The sequence below is a fragment of the Neomonachus schauinslandi genome, chromosome 11, assembly GCF_002201575.2.
Source record: "Neomonachus schauinslandi chromosome 11, ASM220157v2, whole genome shotgun sequence".
Taxonomy (NCBI): Eukaryota; Metazoa; Chordata; class Mammalia; order Carnivora; family Phocidae; genus Neomonachus; species Neomonachus schauinslandi.
Window position 1 is genome coordinate 39,177,017 of NC_058413.1, and position 19,056 is coordinate 39,196,072.

General features: G+C 46.8%; 1 protein-coding gene across 1 annotated transcript; it reads right to left on the minus strand.

Moving 5' to 3' along the window:
* Positions 1-16,975: 16,975 nt before the first annotated feature.
* LOC110576605 (transcription factor BTF3-like) lies at positions 16,976-19,056 on the minus strand. Its single transcript, XM_021685807.1, has 2 exons — positions 18,613-19,056; positions 16,976-17,020 (listed from the first exon to the last, which is right to left on the minus strand). The coding sequence occupies exons 1-2, from the start codon at positions 19,054-19,056 to the stop codon at positions 16,976-16,978; spliced, it is 489 nt and encodes a 162-aa protein (XP_021541482.1).

Here is a 19,056-nt window from a genome sequence, read left to right on the forward strand (position 1 = left end):
GATCTAAGGTGCTGTCCGAGCCACGCTACCTCTGGCCGCAAAAGCCCAGGCCAGTGAAGCCGACCTCAGGAAGGGCTTAGTCGGAATCTTCACTGCTGTTTCCCATTGCCCAGAACAGCTTCTGGCACGCAGGCGCTCAACAGTTTGTTGGAAAGGAGGGAATGCCTAGCACAGCATCCTTCTGACCTTACCCAGGTCGAGTGACCTCCAAAACTTGTCGCTGCGTCGCCCACCTGCTGCTAAACCTTCCAAGTCCCCCAACTCAGCTCTAGCCTTCGTTGGTGCTGGTTCCTTTGCCTGGCCTGCCTTCCTTCTCTGTATCTTCTTTAAAAACTTACCCATCATCTGGTACCACACACACACACACACACACTCTTTCTCTCTCTCTCTCTCTATCCCCCCTGTATCTGCATCTGCGGAGCCGTGTCTCCATGGATCAATCTACTTCCTCCTTTGCACCGGGGACCAACTTAGTGCCCAGTTCTGAGGAAGACCCATAATTATGGGTTTCTTAGTTTTGAAGGGAACATAACATGCTAACCTCAGTTCCAGAAAAGCAGGGCATCTCTCTAGCATGTCCTAACAGTTTTCTCATCACTCTAGGAGGCCCAGCCACCTAGGCTCTCACCTCAAACACACAGCTGGACCAGCTGAAGGCCAACCACAGATTCTCCATTGTTTCTCAGGGCAGGGCTGATTGCAGTATTGCCTGTGGTTACTCAGTTTTTGCAACAATGTCTTCATTCAGTCAGGGCTGGGCTCCTGCCTACTTATCAGATGTGAGCACAGCTGCTGGCAGGAGGGCAGAGCTCAGAGAATAGAAGGTAGGCAGGGGAGACAGGTAAGAACTGAACTGACCTCTAAAGGTAATCTAGGCAGAAAGTTTTCAGCCCCCTAAATTAAGGCACCTAACAGCTCCCTCCAAGCACAGCTTCCTTCTTCTTTGCAGAACAGTAGCCTCTACTTAACCCTACAAATGTGAATAAAACAAGTACCAAATTTACTGAGCACCTCCTATGTGCCAGGCAGCAAGCTAGGTAATACTTATACTCATCTGCACGGTAATTCTTCTTCTTTTTTTTTGTTAAAGATTTTCTTTATTTATTTGACAGAGAGAGAGAGATAGCGAGAGCAGGAATACAAGCAGGGGGAGTGGGAGTGGGAGAGGGAGAAGCAGGCTTCCAGCAGAGCAGGGAGCCCGATGTGGGACTTGATCCCAGGACGCTGGGATCATGACCTGAGCTGAAGGCAGATGCTTAACAGCTGAGCCACCCAGGTGCCCCCTTCACGGTAATTCTTTGGAGTAGGCATAATTATCCCCATTTTGCAGATTAAGAAGCCAAGGCTCAGAGAGATTTGTGACTTTGCCAAGGCATACAACTAATAAGTGATTTCAGCTGATTCTTTTTTATTTTTATTTTTTTTTAAATTTTCTTTATTTATTTGACAGAGAGAGAGAGACAGCAAGAGAGGGAACACAAGCAGGGGGAGTGGGAGAGGGAGAAGCAGGCTTCCCATGGAGCAGGGAGCCCTGTGCGGGGGCTCGATCCCAGGACGCTGGGACCATGACCTGAGCCAAAGGCAGACAGCTCCCTCCAAGCACAGCTTCCTTCTTCCTTTGAGAAGGAAGGCACACCCAGGCATACCCTCAGCTGATTCTTTAGAACTGACCCCAAAGCCTGTGATTTTTTTCTGTACAGGACATTGCCCCATCTCCACAAAAGTCAAATTATGGCGGGAGCCCAGCCAGTTCTAGGCTCAGAAAGTTTCATTTTCAGTGACAAATAGTAGATGTCACTGGGTGTCCCTGCCTGTCTGCTGAGCTGAGTCTTCTCCTGCCCTCAGACTGGTATTTATACCATCTGCACTCCTGCTTTGCAAGCCTTTAGACCTGGACTGGAGTTTACACCAGCTTACAGATGGCTGATCTTGGGACTTCTCAGCCTCCATGATTGCCTGAGCCAATTCTTTATAATAAATCTTGTTATATCTCCTATTCGTTCTGTTTCTCTGGAGGACCCTAATATGGTCCAAACAGAAGAATTTCTGTACAGAAGTCCAAGCAGAATGTAGGACCCATGGGATGGGTCAGAAAAACACTGTTTCAGAGGACAGAACAGACTTCTCCAACCTAACCAAGGGTTCTTCAAGGATGGTCCCTTTAAAAGGGAACATCTCACAAAGAGGTGGCTCGACCAGGGGACAGGCTGGCCTCACAGAATGGGTGGTACTCAGCAACCAATATAAGATTTTCCTAAAACAGACCTGGCCAAAGAATAGTGTCCACCCAAAATACAGTGCTGAGTCACTCCTTCATTAAGTATTTGTTACACTCCTCCTCAAGAAAGTTCAATGTCTCTTCATTTGAGGGCCTTAAGAATAAAATCCAGGGGTGCCTGAGTGGCTAACTCAGTGGAGCATCTGCCTTCTGCTTGTGTTGTGATCCAGGAGTCCTAGGATCAAGCCCCACGTGGGAGCTCCCTGCTCAGCAGGGAGGCTGCTTCTTCCTCCACAACCCCCCCCCCCCCACTGCTCGTGCTTTCTCTCCCTATCTCTCTCTCTCAAATAAATAAATAAAATCTTTAAAAAATAATAATAATAAAATCCAAATTCCTTGGAAGGCACCCTAGGCCCTCGATGATGCAGTGCCCACATCCCCTCTCTGGAGATAACTATTTTCCTGCATGCTTCCTACGTGCCAGTCCTAACGCTCCTTACTACCTTCCCCAGATATGCCATGTACTTCCACCCAGGCGGTTCCTTCAACCTGCATGTTCTCCACCTTGCCACCATCCCTGCCCTCCCAAAACCCACAGACTTATAGATCAAATGCTGTTGCCTGAGCTTTATATTAAACTAATTCTTATTGCTGCTCCTCTCTTTTCCTCATTAGTGAGCTCCTCATGGACAGAAAAAACTTTCTCCTTCATCTCCATACTCCCAGCACATATGTTTATTTGTTTTATAAATATAATTTGAATTACATGTCTGCTATGCAAAGGGCACTATGCTAGGTGCTGGGGATATAACAATGAATGAGACAAATGTGTAAGTCTTCAAAGACTATACCATTTAATGGGGGAGACCAACAGCATTCCCCCCTATGGTTAAAATGTAAGATAGAATATAAGACTACTTCAGAAGAGGTAGAAAAAAATTACTCTAGCATTCAGAAGAGAGAAGGGTCCTTGGGCCAGGAATATCAGAGAAGGCTTCCTGGGAGAGGCAGCATCTGAACTTAGCCTAGAAAAAGACTTCAATTACTGAAGATCAGTTGTTGAGAAAGCAGAGAATGCAGTGCGAGCAAATGCATAGAGGCAGGAAATTCGAAGTGTGCCTGGTGAATCTTCAGCTTTAAATGCCAGGCTGTGAAATGTGGGTGTTTTTGTTGTTTTTTGGTGGTAATAGAAGTCATAGATGTTTTGGGAGAATGGGAGAGAGAGAGTGAAAGCAAGGTAGTTGCAAAGTCATGGAAAGTGGGGCAGGGTGGGGCGACACACCTTGTTTGTAATAATACACAAGAAGCTCAGAACATGTACAGCTCCAACCACAACTGCACAGGACATTCACTTCCCTGACACACCCTACACAGCCCTGCAGCCTCTCTTTTTTTCACCTTTTCCATGTTTGCAAAACTGATGGCCTTCCTGAGTTGTGGAACCCAAGATGCAGACGGTCTCATCAGTCTCTGTCCCTGACAGTCTCTGTCCCTGCTGCATATGTGCCAAAGCAGAGGCTCCTCTCTCTGTCAAGAGAGCAGGTGCCTGCCCCTGGCAGACTGCTTTGTGCCATCCCCCCAACCCCATCCACCTCTCACATGATGGAAGTGGAAGCCAAAGATTCCACCCTGATTCCTCAAGTTCTCCTGGGTGCCACCTCTACTGGTAGCCTGGTACCTCCCCCCACCCCTTTCCCCCACCCCTCTTCCAGGCTGCGCTCATCGTCAGGTACTAGAAGCTGCCTCTGTTTCTCTTTTTGGCTTGGATCGTTACTCCCTCCAGAGTTCGTTCCTCACGTGATCATCTAACAGAATCCACCTCAGAAACTCCGGGTTCTTTTTTCTATAGACTGAATGTTTGTGGGTCCCCGCTCCCCCTACTCATATGTTGAAATCTAATCCCTAATGTGATAGTGTTGGGAGGTGGAGCCATTAGGTGGTGATTAGATCATGAGGGTAGAGCCTTCATGAACAGGATTAGTGCTCTTTAAAAAGAGGGGCTCCCTTGCCCTTTCTATCATGTGAAGATACAGTGAAAAGACAGCTGTCTATGAACTTGGAAGTGGGCCCTCACCAGGCACCTGCTAGAGTCTGGGTGTTGGACTTCCTAGTCTCCAGAACTGTGAAAAGTAAATTTCTGTTGTTGATAAGCCACCCAATCTGTGGAATTCTGTTACAGCAGCCTGAATGGACTAAAGCGTCTTCCAGCCACTTCCTACCCAAGGAAAAGAAATGCGACCTGTGCCCTTTCCTCTCCATCTTACCCTGGCAGGGAGTGAGGCCTCAAGCTTTCCATCACATTGACGGGTTCGAAGGCAAAGACTGTCACCAGAGTATAAGTGGCTTCCAAATTGAGGGCCCCCAAAATCAGTGCTACAGAGGGAGTCCCAAGGCCTCTCCAAGCTAGACAATCCCCAGCGTATAAGTATAAAGTGTCCCTTATCTAATCACCACAGGCGAGGACTGTGGGAAGCTGTGATAGCCTTTCTCTCTGACATCTTGGGTGACAAGGACAGTGATGGGCATGGCTTAGCAAAGATGATTGGGCAGCCTGGTGGAGAGGTAACACTGACCTGAGTGTCAGGAGACCTGGGTTCTTGCCCCGGCTTGGTCATGGACCTCTGAGTGACAATGTGGCAGTCACATTCCTTCTGTAGCCTCAACAGCCTTGACTAAACATAAGAGGATCTCTGCCAGTTCTAACATCCAGGGAGGCTCTGATTCGTGCATCAAGCCTCCAGACATATATTTTTACGATTACTCAGAACTCGGAGGCAAAGCTGCCCTCCATTTTGGGAAGTGATTTGGGCGCTCCTGGGGTGGAGACAGACATTCAAGTGGCCTTGCTGCACCCGTGGCAACAGGAATCCCACGCCTAGCATTCTCTTGTCCCCAGTATTAGTTCCAAAACTGGGTCCAGAATTCCCAGGGCACTGGTTGGATGTCGACTTTGTTAATGAAAAGTCTCACTGGGCTTTGGAACCAAATTACTGATAACAGGAACCCATCTCTCTGATTCTTTAAGGAATTTTTTAAACCTTTAAACCTTACCAAATGAGGAATTACATTCCAAGCCCTACCTCAAAAAAGCAGGCTGATTTCCTATAAAATTCCAAGAGGATCAAAGCAATTATAATTATGAATAAAGCCAGACAAGTCCATTTGTAATTTCCTGGCGCTACGGTGCGGGCAAGGAATGGAGGTCTTCTTATTTGTGCAGCTACTGACTAACAGGGCACCCTCACTGAAATTTGGCTCTGTGGGCCCTGGGATTTTGTTCAAACTGTTATACACAGCTATTCACCTAGCTATACCCCCACAACGCAGGTTCTGCCTGTACTTTGAGCCTTCAGAGGACCCTGGCCTGAAAAGGCAGTCCCATCTCTTATTTTTAGGGTACTAGAAGGGGTTCTGGCTCCCTGGGGAGCATGAGCTTCTGTTAAAAGAAGCAAAGGAGAGCTTCCCAGCTACCCCAAGAAGGATCTCAGGCTGTGGTGGGTCTGGTGCAGATGAGAAGGCTTCCCCTGCAGCTAGATAAAGCTCACTGGGTCCCTCATTCATGCGTAGCCTAGGGTGGCTGTCATATCCAGTGCTATTTTCACTTCAACCAGGGGAAGAAAGCAGAGCAGGAATTTTTTACCTCCATTTTACTGGTGAGACTGCGGAAACCTCAAAGACTGGAATTGCCCCAGACCACACAGTTGGAAAGCAGCCCGGTGGGTTACACACTCCCAGACTAGCTTTCCTTCCCTGGCCCCACTCTGCCTGTCTTTCTTGCGGTGCTTCGCGGCCTGGAAAGCACTTAGCCAGCCCTCCCTCCACGCCCCGATCTCAAAGGGCAAATGTGACAGGGCTGCAGAAAGGTCCAGGCGGCTCATCTGTCCACAGGGCTGCTCCAGGGCCTTATTTGGAGCACTCCATTAGCTTGCACAGCGTGCGTGTGTGCAGGGCCAAATTCTGCCCTTTGTACAAACACACTTGCTGGGTCAGGCCCTGTCAAAGGACATTTCAATTTACCTCATCCTCCAGTTTTAGCCACAGAAGGGATGAAAGCCTAGGGGAGGCCCTCCCAGCCTTGGTGCTTCTTTACCTACTGAATCAGAGGGAGACCTGCCCCTGCGTTGCTTACCCTGCAGGGCCTCTCAGCTATCTCTTCTGGCCCACAGGGCAAACATTCACTGTGGGGAACGAGGGCTCCGTGAAGGGAAGTGAAGTGCTCTTGGCTCTCATAGTGTTTCAGTGGTGGTGACTAAGGGGCTGGAACCTCCCAGCTAGTCTAGTACTTTCTCACTACGCCAGACACGTGGTCTTACCAACCAGCCTGGGCTCTATCCTGGCACTGTGGGTGTGGCTCTCACTCTAGTCTCCGAATTGTGGGGTTTTTCCACTGTATCAGAGCCTCTTCCAACAGCCTTTGACTCACTGTGCAGGAGGCCACAGCCCAGCCATCAAAGATGCAGGATTGGCAAGAGGCCACCGCAGCCTCAGCCTTCTCTCCAGGCAGGCCCCTTAGCAGAAGGCTCATGGTGTCACAGACCCTCCCCTGAGTCTCAGTTAGTTCTGAAGCAACCACATTTCTCCTCCTTCTCCATCTGTGGCTGATGGAGAAAAAAAAAAAAAAAAAAAAAAAAAAAAATGGGGGCCTCAGCTTCATGCCTTGGGCAACAATCCAGAACCAGCACCCTTGGCAGAGCTCCTTTGTAGACTCCAAGAAGGCTGACTGTCACTGCAGACCCCCCACACCTCCGTGTCATCCCTGGGAACAGCCTAGGGAGGCAGCCAGGCTGGGCTGCCCTGGAAGACTTTAAACCCATCAGTTCTTTGAGAAAGGTCCTGAAATGGGGGCAGGCTGGGAAGCCCACCCCCTTTCCCCCATGTGGAACTGATCCCTCAAGGCAGGTAGTGGGGCTCTGGTGTTAAACCCTCTTCAGGGCAATGGGTGAAAGTTAAAAATTCCACAACATGTTGGTTGGCTTTAGACTTTGCTCTTCCTGGCGGAGGCGGCAGACTGCAATGGACTAGGCAATGATCCCAGTTCCTTGCTATCCCTTACACCACAAAATGGCTCCTGGGGCAGTTGAGGGGCTGGCAGGCTCTCAACCATGGAAGGGGGTTATCGATGAGGAGTCAAAGACTCCATTTTACTGGTGAGACTGTGGAAACCTCTATCCTGGTGAGAATGAGAGGATGGGCAGACCTGCCCCCTTGTCAGCTCTCCTGATGGAGCAGGAGGGTGCTGGCAGGGCGCCCAGGGGCAGGGAAGGAGCTGACCTTGCTGCCACAATCCCCAGGACTGGGGAGGTGTCGTCAGAGAGGTTCTGTTTCCAGGACAAAAAGAAATCAGAATGCCAAGTGGAACTGCTTCTGGTTCCTCACGCTTCTCTTTTCAGCTCAGAGATAAGCACATTTCTGCTTCCAAGGACAGCACTTCTGGTAGGGGAGAAGAGCGGGCCTGAAATTTGGCTGTTTGTATACAGTACCAGGCCAGCGTTTACAGCCTCCCCTGCTCCCCGGAGCACTCCCCTTTACCTTTCCCCCCCAGTCTCATAGGGCAGTCTGTCTTTGCACAACTTGTTCTTTGGACTTTTGTGATGCAGAATCAAGAAGCCCAATTGGCCTAAGACTATATAGGATGGTAGAGGGCAGACAGATTTTGATCTACAGGCTGTTAATACACATAATAAAGAAGCAGAGAAAACATCTCAAGGGAATTGTGGGGGCGGTGGGGGGAGGAGGTTAAAAAGGTATGCCTTAACTCTGAGGCTTGATGAAGGTGAGCTGCCGAGGAAGGAGGATTCTCACTTTGTGCCGCTCTGGTCCTCAGTGTGATCCCCTCTCCTACTTTGCCGAAGGGCCAGCCAAGGATCTGAGCTATTTTGGAAATTCCTTGTGACTGCTGAAGGGGGCTTCTTAGTGCCGGAAGCCCAAACCTCGTGGATCCAGACTTTGTGTGAGAATCGCCGGAATAATCGCTCCCATGTTTACTGAACATTTAATATGTCCCTAGCTCTCCTACCAAACCCTTTAAGGGCATTCTCTAATTTAATCCTCACAACTGCCCTGGAGAGTAGGGACCATCATTATCTCCGTTTTAGACATAGGAACTGAGTCTTAGGGAGGTGAAGGCGCTTGCCCACAGTCACATGGCCACATACGCCGTAGCTGGGCTTCCAAGACCTGCCGTCCAGGAAGCATGGGGCAGGCTCCAGAGTGGACATCAGGAGCAGCCACTGCCCCTAGCAGTTTCTCTCAGCGGGCTCCCAGGGACATTGCTAGGCCTTCCTGAAGAGGACTCTCTCCGGAGCGGCAGACTCTCAGTGACCTAATGAAGCAGAAAATGGATGAGGTTTCCAGAGGCATCGCCGTCTAGAGGCTGCTCCCTCACTGATGTGAGCAGCAGGAATGCACGGGGGCAGCTCCCGCCAGCCTGTCTTGGGGCCATTTTGCTAAGACCTGAGGGTGGAGGGGGTGGGGAACACAGAGCCCAAGTGACCCCCTCGGAGGAGGAGGCCCTGTGTGTCTTTCTGTCCCGGCCAGTCAGAACACAGACGTCTCCCTCCTGCCCCTTCCACACAGAGAGACGTTTCTCATCTCCTCCAGGACACGGAGGCACAGACCAGCAGGGCCCCGATCTGCACCGCGTTCCTCTGTCCAGGCTGCATCAAAGTCATTAGCCTTCAGAAAGATGCTCTCAGTGGGAACCTCTGGTTTGGGGGCCAGACAGACTTGGGTTCCAACCCTGCCTCTGCTTCTACTGCCCCTATGTTTCTGAGCAAGTCACTTAACCCCTGTACGCCTTATGCAGCTGTGAGAGGGAAAAAATAACAGAACCCATCTAATAGTTTTAATGCAAACAGAAGGACTTGGCACAGGGGACTTCCTCAATAAGCCATTTCCTTATCTCAGGAAATGAGCTGAAGAGACAGTTGGGTTTGTGGTCACTGCTCTGACAGTTTGTCATTTATTTTGCACTGTAACTGGTTCACAGAATTATTCTTGGCCCTGCACCAAGGGTGAGGGCAGCTCCAGGCCCTGCATATAATGCCTGCCTTATCCCACTTTGTTTTGGTTGTTTTTTTGTTTTTTGGGTTTTTTTTTGTGGGGTGGGGGTGTTGGTTTTGTTTTTTTTTTTTAAAGAGGGACACCTTGGGGCGCCTGGGTGGCTCAGTCAGTTAAGCATCTGCCTTCAGCTCAGGTCATGATCCCAGGATCCTGGGATCGAGTCCTGCATTGGGCTCCCTGCTCAGCGGGGAGTCTGCTTCTCCCTCTCCCTGCTCCTTCTCTCTCTCTCTTGCTCACTCTCTCTTCGTCTCTCAAATAAACAAATAAAATCTTAAAAAAAGAAAAAAGAGGAACACCTTATTACTGAGTATTATAGTGAGTTATATATACTGGGCTGGGCTGGCCATGCAGGGGCTACCAGTTTCCTGGTTTTTTATGGTGTCTACGACAGAAAACACATGGGTGTTCCTCGCCAACCTGAGCTGGCCATGCTGCCTGGCCATTGCCACACACAGGCCAGTTTCTGCCTCTTGCCTGGATTCAGAAAGGCAGCCTCTGCCTGCAAGGCCCTGGCTTTCCTCAGTTTTCTTTTTCTCCCAGGTTGCAAAGACAGACAGCCATGCAATGTCCGGACAGCCACCAAGGGAGGCACGTGTCTCCAGGAGACAGGTTCTGCTCAGTGTCTTTCCCCAACTGTAGCTCTCTGCTTTGGCCTCATACTGCTCTGGATTTGACTCCTGGCTCTGCCACCTATTGTGAGAACTGGGGCAAGTTACTTGATCTCATGGAGCCTCTGTAGAATGGGGATAATACCATTTTCATAGATTGTTGTGAGGTTTAAATGCAAAGCTCTGGGCATAATAAATGGTGCTCAAGGGACGCCTGGGTGGCTCAGTTGGTTAAGCGTCTGCCTCGGGCTCAGGTCATGATCTCAGGGTCCTGGGATCAAGTCCCTCATCAGGCTCCCTGCTCAGCGGGGAGCCTGCTTCTCCCTCTGCCTGCCACTCCCCCTGCTTGTGCTTGCTTTCTCTCTCTCTCTCTCTGACAAATAAATAAAATCTTTAAAAATAAATAAAGAAAAAAAATAAAAATAAATAAATGGTGCTCAATAAATATTAGTTCTCTTTTCTATCCCTTTGGGGAGATCTGGAATATTGAACTTCTGCGACACTTTCTGGGAAGCTCTCAAGAGCTCAATCTAATGAGGGGACAACCCCCAGGAGCCAGGAGAGACCTTTGATACCACATGTTTCCCAACTGGCACTGCCTTGTCTGGGCTGGAGATATGCCAGGGGCAGTTCTAAGGCAAGGAGCCAGTTGCTCTCCCTGAGGCTAAGAACTAAACACACCATAGAACTGTCAATTACCATATGCTCACCTTGCAGCTCAGGGTAGCAGAGGCAAGATGCAAAGGAAGGGAGGTCACTGGCAGCAGAAATGCAACCCTAAGAGGGAGGCAGTTTCTAGGAGGTGTGCTTTGCTATACCAGCTCACACCCTCTGCAGATAGCCTCTTGCAGTTCAGAATCAGCTAACTCAAACCGGGGCGGAAGCATTTCTACATTCGTTCCACAGAAACAAACTGATTTCGGTGAGGAAGGCGACCACTGGGCAATCCTTAGTCTCCATTCCAGTTTGCGGACCAGCAGTCGGAGAAGAGCATACATCCCAGGGCTATTTTGGAAAAAAGTGTGCTTAAGTCTCCCTTCTGGATCATGTAGCACTAGCTAGTTGCAATTCAGGATTAGTGTTTACCAAATTTCAGTCATTGTCACAATGCTTACCATTCCTGAATAGGACCTATACTAGTATTTATTCAGCTCTCCCCTCCCTCCTCTCCCTCCCTCTCTCCCTCCCGCCAAGAAAGAAAGAAAGTCTACAAGCTACAAGACGAGAAAGAAAGAGAGAGAGATTTTCTTTCTTTCTTGTAGGCTCCATGCTGGGCTTGAACTCACAGCCCTGAGATCAAGACCTGTGCTGAGATCAAGAGTCACATGCTTGGGTGCCTGGGTGGCTCAGTTGGTTAAGCGACTGCCTTCGGCTCAGGTCATGATTCTGGAGTCCCGGGATCGAGTCCCACATCAGGCTCCCTGCTCGGCAGCGAGTCTGCTTCTCCCTCTGACCCTCCTCCCTCTCATGCTCTCTATCTCATTCTCTCTCTCAAATAAATAAATAAAATCTTTAAAAAAAAAAAGTCACATGCTTAACTGACTGAGCCACCAAGGTGCCCCTCAACACTTTTTTTTTTTTTAAAGATTTTATTTATTTATTTGACACAGAGAGAGAGACAGTGAGAGAGGGAAAACAAGCAGGGGCAGTAGGAGAGGGAGAGCAAGGAGCCTGATGTGGGGCTCAATCCCAGGACCCTGGGATCGTGACCTGAGCCAAAGGCAGACACTTAACAACTGAGTCACCCAGGCACCCCTCAATACTTTTCTTTAAATTGATTCACTGTTTTACTTTGATTCATCCTTAGCAAAATATGGGCCTGATATGCTAGTTACATTTAAATAAATAAAAAATAATATATATATATATATACACATATACAATAAAATACATAACTATTACAATTACAATTTTGAAATGCTCTTTCATCTGCTACTTAGTCAAGCCCTTGGAGGTGTGCTAACTACACTTCAGAAAACACTGGGCAGGTGAAGAACTTAGTAGGAGAATCCTATGACATGCTCATGCCAAGGGAAGACATTAGGAACTTTAGCCTACTGTATCACAAGGAACTGAGGCCAGCTAATAGGGGTTTGGGTAATACTGATTTAGAGCAATCACCTTATGGGGCCTCTAGTCATGAACCGATGTCCATTCACCTAGACCTAAAATAAAACATCTCCAAAATTCATCACTAGTGGACCTTTGGTTAAACATGGTGGATTGAATCCATATGTTTATCTTAGCTAAACTAAATTGATGGGAAAAGAACACACAAAGGTATAATCACACAAAGATGAAGAGACCAGGACAGGAGACGACTGCAGATGATGTCTGCCGACAAAGTTTTACAAAGTTGAAATCAGCATGACTCAGGCCGGCGTGAAATCCAAGTGCCCAGAGAGGGACATAGTGAAGAGGGAGAAAGATGCTGATTTACTCTGCAGCTAGGAATTGGAGGTAGCAGCTACTGCGGAAGGTAGGAGTAAATGTGGGGCTGGAACAAGGGATGCAAGGGACTGTTGGACTCCCAGACGCCCATCACCACCCTATGAAACAAAACCACTGCCTCCTATCTCTACCCTCACTGAAAATGGGAGGTTTATTCTCTGGGAAGATGAATCAGGACCCAAGCACGGTGAGAGGTGTGGTGAGCGTACAGTACTAAATACAGGAGCAAACGGGGCGCCTGGGTGGCTTAGTCGTTGGGCGTCTGCCTTCGGCTCAGGTCATGATCCCAGGGACCTTCCACGGGAAGCCTGCTTCTCCCTCTCCCACTCCCCCTGCTTGTGTTCCCTCTCTCGCTGTCTCTCTCTCTATCAAATAGATAAATAAATTCTTAAAAAAATTAAGTAAGTAAATAAATAAATACAGGAGCAGAAAAGAACATCTGTAAGCTGAACAGAGAACCCCATTCCTGAGGCAGTTCCCAGAAAGCTAGCATCTAGGCTTACATTCCCAGGTAGAAACACTAAGGCACTTTCCCTGGAGGGACTAAATGGCCTCAGAGAAAAGTCCCCCAATACTGACATTTGAAGAGTCCTGGGTAGAAAGCAGGCTTCCTTCCCTCCCCAGTGACCCCTAGGAAGCCCTCTACCTGACAGGCCTGCCTCTGCACATTGAGCTTTGAATCTGCTCTCAAGTATCTCACTCAAATACAAGGGCTAGCTGAGGGGTTTTATAGTTCTTTCACTGTCTGGAGGAGAAATAGCCCCAGGAAGGTTAGAAGACCAAGCAAACTGCAGACTATAGTGAGGTTTTCCAGAAAAGACCAAAAAGTTGGTCAATGCCAAGCGAAGTCAGTCAGAGAAAGACAAATACCATATGATTTCACTCATATGTGGAATTTAAAGAAACAAAACAGACAAGCAAAGGGAAAAAAGAGAGAAAGAGGCAAACCAAGAAACAGACTCTTCACTATAGAGAGCAAACTGATGGTCACCAGAGGGGAGGTTGGTGGAGGGATGGGGGAAATAGCTGATGGGGATTAAGGAGGGCACTTGTCATGGTGAGCACAGGGTGACAGATAGAATTGTTGAATCACTATATTGTACACCTGAAACTAAATAGCACTGTATGTTAACTGGAATTAAAAACCTGAAAAAAAAAAAAAAAGTTGGTTCTAGTCTCCTGCCTGGCTGCAGTGCTGGACTTCTATTTGCCCTGCCAGGCCACTCTCCTCTTCCCCAACCCTGCTCTGGGCTCTGGGGGACTGAATGAACCACACAGCAGTGGTGTCCCATGCCCTCTGCCTCTCCCTTCCCTGGAGGAGACTGGGAGAGAGGGAGGGGTAGACCTTCTCCCCACGGGACCATGGGTGGGCTGTGACCCTTAACTCCTGTCTCTTCTCTCCTGGAAGCACTCCTTTCCATCACCTAATCAGGCCTAGGCCTGGTAGCCTGGGGTACAGCACTCTTCCTACGGTTTCTCTATACTCTGCCCACATCTTTGTAAATAGTCCCTTTATTCATCTCCTCAAATTCCCCAATTTGAGTGTGCCATTCTTTTCCTGCCAGGACCGTGACTGAGGCACGAAACAATATTTACATAATCAAAATGTAAACACTATTGATTATAAAAAAGCTGTGAAATAACTATATTGGGATGGAGAGAGGGAAATGGGAAAAATGATATAAGAACACTAAATCCTCTACTACCAAAACAGAAAGTCAGCAGATAGTAAAATCGATAAATTAAGAAAGAATGGTAAATAAATGAAAGGACTTGAAAGTGATTGATTCTGTGAAGAGGGAATAAGGAGCAGGGAGCAGTGGGTTGGTGGATATGTTTTATGCCTTGCAGTGCTTTTGGCTTTTTAAAATTACAAGCAGGTTGGGGTGCCTGGCTGGCTCAACTGGAAGAGTACACGACTCTTGATCTCAGGATGGGATGTAGAGATTACTTAAATTTAAAAAATTAAAAAAAAAACTTTAAAAAATAAAATAAAATTATGAGCAGGTATACCCTTGCTAGAAAACACAATTTTTAAAAGGTCCAGTGTCAGGAGAACACAGGACAGCAGATGGCCCTTTTATTCTTTTGAGGAACCAGCACATAAAGGATGCTTAGTGGTAGCAACAGCAGAGTTCAAGCATGCGTGGATCTCCCTAGCAGCTTTAGCTCCAAGAATCTGTCCCCTTCATTGCACGTCAGGAGAACGAAGCAGTCTCTCAGCTTTAGAGCCATCTGTGCTTGTCAGTGCGTGGCCTGACAGAAATAAAATAGCTCTCCCTCACTCCATTATTTATAGCAGGTAGAAGAGAAAGTTCCAGCCTGCCCTGAGCAGGGTGGGGAGACGGGGCTAATCATTTGCAGCTGCATAGATTTTACATTCAAGAACTGCATTTGAATCAGCTCTCTGCTCCCAAGTTTGGAGTCAGGGCCTTTAGGAAAGTTGTTTTACCTTTCTGAGCCTTGGTTTATTCTTAAGTAAGCCTGCTGAGGGCCGGATCTATTTTACCCATCATCTAGGACAGTGCCTTTTCACGACTGGAGACTTTATAAGGTGGGGACTGTGGACTGACACATAATAGGAGCTGGGTAAAGAATCGTTGAATGAATCCTACGGATTAAATAAGAATATACTTATGCATGGCAAATATTTGGCAAATAGACCTAACAGGTTTCAGTATCTTTATTTTCTGCCTCAGCTGCCTATCATTGTTAATATTGTATACTGGCTAGAGTCAATAAGCTTTGAGATGAAGCCTGATGATGATGATGATGATGATGAAGAGATGATGATGATGATGAAGATAAATGACAGGAAGAACATTTATTGCTTAGTTTGTGCCAAGCACTATTCTAAGCACTTACATTTATTAGCTCATTTAACTACAATAAATCTACAAGTACTACTAGTATGCTCATTTTACAAATGAGAACACAGGCATGAAGAGACTAAGTAATCACACCACTAGTAAGTGGCAGGGTTGAAATCTGAACCCAGGCAGCTAAACTGTACAGCTTGAGTGCTTAATCCCATGTTAGATTTTTACCAATGCATTCATGTAACACAGAAACTGGATCACTATTATGTTTTTAAAGAAATTCGTTCTTGCTGGGGTGCTGGGTGGCATCCCAGTCGGTTAAGCGTCTGCCTTCGGCTCAGATTGTGATCCCGGAGTCCTGGGATCGAGTCCTGCATCGGGCTCCCTGCTCAGGGTGGAGCCTGCTTCTCCCTCTCCCTCTGCCTGCCGCTCCCCCTGCTCGTGCTCTCTCTGTCTCTCAAATAAATAAATAAGTAAAATCTAAAGAAAAGAAAAGAAAAGAAAAGAAACCCTTTGCACCTATTGAATCAAGTTTCAAGGTTGCTCTCCTGGTAACTTTTTCTTTTACTTCAAGTTTGGGCCCAACCTCTATCTTTTTATTTTCATTTTATGATTCTTAGTATGTTAAGGAGTCCTCTTCTATCACTGTCATGAAGCCCAGGCTGGGTCCTCGTGATGAGTGCTAGAGGCAAGTACACCCCGCTCTGGGTGTGGATGAGGCAGATAGCAATCCCAAACCACGGACAGGTTGGGACCTGCACAGGCCTCCATCTCAACTTTTATTTTAAAGAAAAAGGCTTAGCAAGCAGTTAAAAGGTAAGAGGATGTGCTGCTTCCCTTCCACTCACACACAAACACAGAAATCCTTTTTTCCCTAACTATCAAGCAATATGAAGTGAAACACTAATTTCGAATGCATTTCGGATTCTAATTTATAGTATCCTTTCATTTGCAGCTGTTCTTTGACCTGTATTTACATATTACACCTTAGGCAAGAACACAGAAACCTCTTCCTCATGTTTCCTAATGAGTGGAAAGAATTTATTTTATAAATACGGCAACTGAGGGCGCCGGGGTGGCTCAGTCGGTTAAGCGTCTGCCTTCCTTCGGCTCAGGTCATGATCCCAGGGTCCCGGGATCAAGCCCCACATCGGGCTCCCTGCTCTGCGGGAAGCCTGCTTCTCCCTCTCCCACTCCCCCTGCTTGTGTTCCCTCTCTCGCTGTGTCTCTCTCTGTCAAATAAATAAATAAAATCTTTAAAAATAAATAAATAAATAAGTAAATACTGCAATTGAAGTATGAAATAATAAGCAATTCTATATATAAAAAAGTTCCTAATTTGGAAAATGCAGGATACCACACAAAAAGTGACTTTTGAAGATGAGCCATGAAGATCAGATGCAGGCAGTATTTTGGGGGATAAAAGTACAGAAGAAAGCGCTTTTACTGTTGTTTGGGGGATTTTTCTTCCTTAAAAGGTCTGCAACAATGAAGTCAAGCCACTATGTGGCTCAGTGAAAACCCCTGTCGGCACTAAGGACAGCAAACGCTCACACAGCATCACCATGTGCTGGACTCTGCTCCAAGGTCCTTAAAGGCTTTGTCACAATGTTATGATATTCCATCACAATAACCTTACCAATAAAGTACTACTATAATGCCCATTTTATAGATGAAAAAATGGAGGCACAGATTAAATTGTTCAAGGTCACACAGCCAGTGATGCTATTCGAACCCAAAAAGCCCTGCTAGAATATGTCTCTACTGCTCAAGAGTGCAATCAATCCCAGTTAGGCATACGGGAACACTCTTTTTCTCTACTCCCTGTATCTGTGGATGTAAATGTTCTTGGTGATAAGGATCTGATTGTACACGTAAGGTCCAAGCAATTTTTATATTCAGGCCAGCCTGTTCTTATGGATAACCAGGTGCTAGAAAGAGTACACTAATGGACAGGACCAAAATTTACAAAAATCTGGCTTACAGAAATAGGACCATAAATGGATTCTCTAAGGAGATGAGACCCATTATGGAGGTTTATCTTAAAGGTCATGAATGTATGCACAGACATCTCTTGCCACAAAAACTCGGGTTGTAGATTAGAAATTTTTTTTTTTTTAGATTTATTTATTCTAGAGAGAGTACACACGTACACATGGGAGGGGAAGGGGCAGAGGGAGGAGAGAGAGAATCTCAAGCAGACTCTGCACTGAGCGTGGAGCTCAAATGGGGCTCAATCTCACAACCCTGAGATCATGACCTGAGCCTAAATCAAGAGTCGGACGCTTAAGCAACTGAGCCACCCAGGCTCCCCTCGGTGCATTTTCTTTTGGGCATTTCTCTATGCACTCAAAATTAATTTTTTGGGGGGGGCACCTGAGTGTGACTTTGGCTCAGGTGACTTTGGCTCAGGTCATGATTTTAGGGTCCTGGGATCAAGCCCCATGTTGGGCTCCCTGCTCAGTGTGGAGTCTTTCCTGTTCCTCTGCCCCCTCTGCCCGCTCTACCCTGCCTGTGCTCTCTCTCTCTCAAATAAATAAAATCTTTTTTAAAAAAAGAAAGAGGGACGCCTGGGTGGTTCAGTCGGTTAAGTGTCTACCTTTGGCTCAGGTCATGATCCCAGGGTCTTGGGATCGAGCCCTGCATTGGGGGGGCGGGGGGGGGGTCCCTGCTCAGCAGGGAGTCTGCTTCTCCCTCTCCCTCTCCCCCTGCTCATGCTGTCAAATAAATAAATAAATAAATAAATAAAAAGAAAATGCACGGAGCATTACCTCAGCAGATTGAGATTTGGTGGTAAGGGTGCAGAACCACCTATTTTATATACTTCAATACTATTCAACCCTAAATAATTATACTTTCATAATAATTTTTAAAATGGACACCAATGGTAACGATCTTATAGGTCATTCACTTTTCACAGCTCTGTTCACCACAGTTAGCTACTAGAATCAGAGAAATAAATCTGAGTAATAAAGGACTTTGAACTCTAACACCTAGTGAACCTGAATTTGACACTTGATGAGAGGGTAAGTCCAGTGAGGTTAAGTGCAGACGTTTTAGTAATTATAACTAGTGTATAGTTGAATCTTGTTTTTTAATCCAATCTGACAAAATCTTTGTCTTTTAAAAATATTTTTATTTATTATTATTTTTTTTCCCTAGGCAAAGAACTTTATTAACCTTGTTTCAAACTTTATTCCCAGGTTTCTTCAGCTTAATTAGCTGCAAAGAATGAATTGTGTATAAGCAAAAACTGAAAAGAGCTGCAGTGTCCAAGGGGCTTGGGCTTAAAAATAATAGAGATCTAGATTTTATCAGATCCATGAACAAAATTTTAAAAAGCAGTCATAATATAAAATAGCAGCTCCCAGTAACTTCTTCAGGTTTTATCTTCTTCAGAAGTTGACTCAATTCAGTTTGCTTCATTCTCGGAAGCTTCATCAAAATTCTCCACAAGATCTGGAACTTCATCATCATCCTCTTCTCCAGTAGCAAGTGGTGCTTTTCCATCCACAGATTGTTTGGGCAGAGCTTCAGCCAGTCTTCTTAAACTAGTCAGACTGCCTGCATCGAGTTGGTTTAAGATACTGGGTGGCATTTCTGTCAGCTGCTCTGTCTCAGTGTGGCTGGGAATGGTGAAAGCGTTCGCAGCCAGTAATGCCTGAACTTTGGGGTTGTTAAGGTGGATCACTGGTCCTTGGTTTGTGAACCTATTCACCTCTTCAATACCACAGATATTGTTTACCCCTAACTTCTTTAAGGAGAACTGAAGTTTTTTATCATCTGCTGTAGCCGTTCTGTGAACCACCTTCTTTCGGCAAGCAGTTCCTTTCCCACCAGTGCGCACTTGTGCTTGCAGTTTGGCGAGTTTCTCCTGGTTCATGATAGTTTCTTTCAT